Source organism: Chenopodium album, chromosome 13 (assembly GCF_948465745.1).
Source record: "Chenopodium album chromosome 13, dcCheAlbu1.1, whole genome shotgun sequence".
Classification (NCBI taxonomy): domain Eukaryota; kingdom Viridiplantae; phylum Streptophyta; class Magnoliopsida; order Caryophyllales; family Amaranthaceae; genus Chenopodium; species Chenopodium album.
Genome location: NC_137846.1, coordinates 34473897 through 34479908, shown reverse-complemented (window position 1 = coordinate 34479908; position 6012 = coordinate 34473897). Strand labels below are relative to the sequence as shown.

Below are 6012 nucleotides of genomic sequence, written 5' to 3'. Positions count from 1 at the left end.
TCATAGATCAACAATTAGCAGAATTCTTAAAGATTTACATGGAGACAAAGGGGGGAGCTGGTTGATTTTAGGGCAAAGAAATTAGGGAACATAGGTGATAGATCCAAGTCCAAAACCGAAACAACTCTTTTTTTTTTTTTTTTTTTTTTTTTTGAATAGCAGTAAAGGCTTACTTAAATGAATGATGTGCTCATGGTGTTGGCTATTTGGTATCTGATCTTTGTTCCATGTTGTGCTTTTATGAAACAGGATCCCAGTTTGTCAGCATCTGATTCCCGACATAGTTTTGATTCCGCAGAGGCTTCTTCTGGGAATGCCATGTTTTCTCCTCAAAATAATATTTTGGGGCCTGTTGCCGATCTCATTGTGCGACAGGATTCTATTGATTCACAAAACAGTGGTCCATCTCATAGCTTTCGTAAAACTTATGATGATAATCTATCAAATCATTCTTCTATTCATACCAGGGCTGCTGAGTCATTTGGCGCTTCTGCATTTAAACAAGAGCAGAATTCCAATGCTTGTGTGTCACCACCATGCTCAAATGCTGGCTCTTCAAAGGGATCTCTTGAAACTGCGGAGATTACGATCGAGGAGCTAAGGTCTGAAGCTAAGATGCGGGAACGATATGCTAAAAAGTTAACCCGTGACGCGGAAGTCTTGAAGAATGAAATGTCTGGGCAGTCAAGGAGTCAAGCAACTCTCACCATGGAGCTATCAGCCTCACAGCAGGAATGTAATGGCCTAAAGCAGGAGATTGAGCATTTGAAAAAATCTCTAGAAGAGACTGCAAAGAAAAACAGTGTGACAGAAGATTTAAGACTTCATTCTACAGATATGGATGAACTACAGAAGGAAATGGAGGAAGAAATATGGTTTCATAAAGAATCAAATGCTGACTTGACTGAACAGCTGCACAAAACACAAGAATCAAACATTGAGCTTTTGTCCATTTTACAGGAGCTTGAAACAATCATAGAAACACAGAAATCAGAAATACAAAATCTTTCTCAAGATTCAAAGTTGCAAATTGAAAACCAATTTCTACCTGCAAAAACACAGCTCTCAACTGAATCTGATACAAAAACACAGCCAACACAAGAGCCTGGTGAATATTCTCCTGAGGCCATCCATAACACAAAGCTCCAGCTGCAGCAGTTGCAGGAAGCACAAGAGGAACAAAAACATGTCATCCAAATGCTTGAGAAGTCTGTGGAAGAGAAGGATGACAAGATAGAGATGGAACGGAACCTCAGAACACAAGCTGTTTTGGATTCTGAATTAAAGTGGAGGCTTCAAGTAGCTGCGAAAGAGGAAGAGGTCACGAACTTGGAAGCGAAGCTATCAGAAGCTGTCAAGTACCAAATAAACAGGAACTTGGAAGTTGACACTGAACATGAGACAGATCAAGCCAAAGAGATCAACGTCCTCAGGAGAAAAGTAGAAGAGCTTGAGAAGGACTGTAACGAACTGACTGAGGAAAACTTGGAACTTCTTTTAAAGCTCAAACAATCAACGAATTCTTCATTAATATGTGAAACTGAGGTAAGCCAACTACAAAAGCCTCAGCATGAACTGAGAAACAAAGAAACCCTGTTCGAACATGCTTCCACTTCTGAGCAGTCACAGGCCCAATGTCCAGATCTTGAACGAAAATGCCGTGAAGCAGATATTCAGCTGCAGACTTATAAGGAAAACGCTGTTCGTCTTGAAGATGAGTTACAGAAGCTTCATGTTCAAGTTGAAGAACAGAGGATAGAACTTCATGCATTGCAGAAATCAATAGAGAACTATGAAGCAAAAGAGAAGACTGAAGACTTGCAATTGTTGCTACCAAATGTGATTTGTGAGCCTTCTACCCCCAACAATCTACCTGATATACTTCTCGAGATTCGTAAACTGCTTGATCATACTCTAAAGCTAACAAAAAGGCATGGACTTTCTCTTAACTTATCTGTAGATTGCAATGATATTTGTTGTTTTCATAACTTAGAGTTGACTTGTAATAAGCCACGTACTTGTAAAGAGCAGCTGCATGAGATTTTGGATTCTTTATCCAAAACCAACAAATGCTTTGAAGGAGAATGTGATAGGTGCGGAGTAATGTTCAAATACTCAAAAGAAGATACATTAGATACCCAAGAAGAAGATATTAAGCAGGAGCTTGAAAGTTTGAAAGAACATGATAATTGCAATTCCTATCAGGGACTTGGAAATTCTGGCGAAGTCATCCAACCTGATCTATGTAAAGAGCAGGCAGAGGAAGATATTGAAGTTGTTCGAAAACAGTTAAATACACCTGAAGATCAGATAGCAAGTGTTCATGACGAAAATCTTCTGCTGAAAGAGAAAATTCAGAGCTTGGAAAGAGAAGTAGGCAGTTCATCTAAAAGTTCAGAGGAATTGAAAAAAGAGATTATAATTTTATCAAGCAGCATGGAGTCACATATTTCTGCAAGCAAGGTACTTGAAAGGTTGTCATCAGAGTTGGGAAAAGGAAAAAAAGACCTAGAGCAGCACCTGTTTGATATAGAAAAGGAAAACATGCAGTTGTCAGAAAGAATATCAGCTTTGGAAGCCCAGTTACGATATTTGACAGATGAGAAAGAGACATGTCTTGTGAAGCTGCAAAATTCAGAAGCCGAAACAATGAAACTTCGTGATGAGATTAAAAAATCGGAGATTGAAATGGAGACACAGAAAGGAGATGTGAGACATAATGTAGAAGACATGCGAAATCGATGGCTTGAAGCTTTAGAAGAGTGTGAATATCTGAAAAAGGCTAATCCAAAGTTGCAATTAACAGCAGAAAACCTTATCGATGAATGTGCTTCACTTCAGAAGTTTAATTGGGACCTGAGGAGGCAGAACACAGAGTTGCATTCACGATGCACAATTTTGGAATCTCAACTGAAGGACACACAGGGAAAATTTTCTGAATTCTCAGTGAAGATTGACACTTTAGAAGCTGAATTTCTTATGATTGTTGAAGAAGTTTCCTTAAAGGAAAAGACCCTTAAGTCTGAACTTGAATCTCTTGCTATTGAGGATAGAGAACAACGAGAAAAAGTCATGCAAGAAAATATCTCACTGAATGATATGTATTCAGAAAAGGTAGTTGAAGCTGAAAATCTTCAGAAAGAGCTCATACACCTCATTGACCAGATATCAGTCGCTCATGACAAGCAGGAAACAGTGTCATCTGAAGCCATACTTGAAGTTTCTGTTTTACGTGCTGAAAAAGCTAAGCTTGAAACTTCTCTTAAAGATTTGACAAGTAAATATGCGATCACTCAGAGAAAATTGAGTATCATAGAAGCAGAAGCTGAAGCCAAAGTACAACAGCTAACTGGAGAACTCACTGCTTTGAGAAATAACCAGGATATTCTTATGACTAAGAATGATAACCTGTTAGTGTCGCTGGAAAATTTAAAAATTATTGAAGAAAAACAAAGAAGTGTCATCACTGGGCTTGAGATCAATCTTAAAGCTTCAAAATATGAAGAACTGCAGTTAGCAGAGGAAATTTCAAGCCTTAAAGGACAACTGCAGAGAGCTAACCTGCTTCAAGATGAAGTTCTTAGTCTGAAGACCTCTCTCAGTGAAGCCAGTTTTGAGAATCAAAGGGTGAAAGCTTCTTTTGACCTGCTATGTAAAGATCATGAAGATATGAAGACTGAGAAGGATTCGCTTGTGGAGAAGATAAATGGTATGCGGCAGTCTCTGTTGGAGTTAGATAACTGTCAGCGTAGTAAAATAGCCCTTGAAGAGAAAATTTTGCGGTTAGAAGGGGATCTAGCTACCAAAGAGGCACTCTGTGCCCAGGATGCGGAGTTAAAATTTGAGCTCAGCAAACATAAGAGGGCAAATGCTGAACTTCAACGGAAAATACAACATCTTGAGGAGGACCAAGAAGGGTATCTTAATGGAGTTCCAGTCCATCAGGAACAACAGCAACTAAAAACTACGGTGATGCATGATCAATTGAATTCTGTAGGCAACGCTGACCTTGGTACTGAATGCATTGATGCTGTGTGCTCCACAAAAGATGAAAAGCAACACTTAGAGGTATGTGGCATAATTTTCTTGGAATTTAGTCTACTTTTTGGTATATAGTGCCTGTGGTTAATAGATACTTAGGTGAAGCTACTACATAAGCTTCTATGATTTGTTATGCAATCCAGAAAAGACAAAAGAATAGAGGGTTTTTTTTTTTTTTGGGGGTTGGGGGGGTGGGGGGTGGAGAAGTTACACTTTATTATCTAAAATCCTGATGCCTTTAATTTGTTTTTCTTACCATGCTTTGTTTATAAAGAGGTCAAATCGATATAGAAGAAGATGAAGGGTGATTAACATAAATGTCTAATTGGGTATTTTCCTTAGCATTGATAGACCATCTCCAATAGTGAGACTCAACTTTGAGTATTGAAATACAAAATGAGTTGTTTTTTACCTCCAATGGTAATACCCAATCCACTTCTCAATTTAGCAAGTCATGTGAAGTCTAATTTTCCAATAAAGAGACTCTCTAAAGTATAGTAATGTGACTTTCAATTTATGGCCCACCAAATCCATATTGTAAATTTTTCAAAAAAAATAAAAATAAAAATAAAACTTAAATAAATTACAAAATATATTATAATATTGATAAGGGCCTACACTTTTTGTCAAATGAGACTCAAAGTTGAGTATCTAAACTTAGTAACTTTCTTTTGGAGTTGCTAAGTTTATATACCAATTTATTGGTATCCTTTGCAAAAAATACCCTCTGTCTTCTAAATAAACTCACTCAAGTCTCACCATTGGAGATGGTCTTATTGCCAAAACTGCCTTACTGATTCTCCTTATTACAGATACTTGGAGTTCAGAGTACAGATTATTTGCTGAAAATCCAGTCCCTCGAAATTGAACTCGCTGAAGCTTTGGAAGCAAATGATATGTACAAAACTCAGCTTAGAAGGTATGCAAAATGAAAAATTAAAAAATAAGCTCAAAATATGTGGAACATCTTTTGTGTGATCACTTGTACAAGGGCCACAACATTAATCATCAAGTTAAGGATAACTGCAAATATGTAAAAATGAAGCTGCTGTAGAAGTGACTGTGGGTATACAAACAAGATAATAGGACCTACCCCCTTCCCCCCTTCCACATTTAGTTCATCGAGTATCAATTCGATGGCCTCAATGTGGAATTACGGAGTATTTTAATTTGAGTTTTGTACTTGAAATACCTTGTACATCATATGTTGTTGTGGTTGTGTGTGTGTGTTTTTAATCGTAAATCATTGTTACCAGGTTTTTGTCCGAAGAGCAGACCTTTTCAGATACTCCCATGACGGCAGGAAGTCACAACGAATCAGATGACAGAAGGCAAAGGAACACCATTTCTTTCCTTGAGGTAGAACTGAGAGATCTTCGAGAAAGATACCTTCAGCTGAGTCTCAGTTATGCTGAAGTTGAGGCTCAGCGTGAGGAACTTGTACTGAAACTGAAGTCGACAAATAATAGGAGGAGCTGGTTTTCTTAGTCACATGCTGCTTCACCAACTTTTTTTTTATAGATAAGTTGGGGTGAACCTTCAGCTTTTCCCATGTTTTTACTGGAATGGGTCAATTATTTATTGGCGAAGCAGTTAACCAGATTAATGAGTTTATTCTTTTCCATAACAAATTACATGGCGGATACGGCTTGTAGATAGAATTTATATGCAATGAATAGACCCACATTCATTAACAATGTGAAGTTTTTCCAGCTTTGTGTTCTCTTACCTTGTTTTCATCATGTAAAACAGGAAGATAAATGTTATGGGCACATATGGCGAATTGGTGTGACCCGAAGTAGCCATCAACGTAAGAAGTATTCAACCTAATGCCATTGTTTCCTATCATCAAGGGAAATCTAAAGTTTCCAAAATCCTCTCAATCACCATATTTTTTCATTCATCACAGTATCATATGATATGATATGATATATATCCCTAATATATAAATCAGGAATTCGACCCCGACAT

The 6012-nt window shown here is 37.7% G+C and overlaps 1 protein-coding gene across 2 annotated transcripts; it reads left to right on the top strand.

The window, feature by feature from the left end:
* Window positions 1–134: 134 nt before the first annotated feature.
* Window positions 135–5712, top strand: LOC145576584 (uncharacterized). 2 transcript variants are annotated; one of them, XM_081634312.1, is made up of 3 exons: window positions 135–4068; window positions 4854–4960; window positions 5298–5712. In XM_081634312.1, the coding sequence occupies exons 1-3, from the start codon at window positions 178–180 to the stop codon at window positions 5527–5529; spliced, it is 4230 nt and encodes a 1409-aa protein (XP_081490438.1). In that variant the 5' UTR covers window positions 135–177; the 3' UTR covers window positions 5530–5712. The 2 variants fall into 2 exon arrangements, with proteins under 2 accessions (XP_081490438.1, XP_081490439.1); XM_081634313.1 differs by lacking the exon at window positions 4854–4960 and having other exon boundaries at window positions 5298–5508.
* Window positions 5713–6012: the final 300 nt, after the last annotated feature.

Coding starts and splice junctions, on each gene's coding strand:
- LOC145576584 (XM_081634312.1), top strand. CDS start 178: ATGAATGATGTGCTCATGGTGTTGGCTATTTGGTATCTGATCTTTGTT. Junction 4,069..4,853: donor ATGAAAAGCAACACTTAGAG/GTATGTGGCATA, acceptor TCCTTATTACAG/ATACTTGGAGTTCAGAGTAC. Junction 4,961..5,297: donor TACAAAACTCAGCTTAGAAG/GTATGCAAAATG, acceptor CATTGTTACCAG/GTTTTTGTCCGAAGAGCAGA.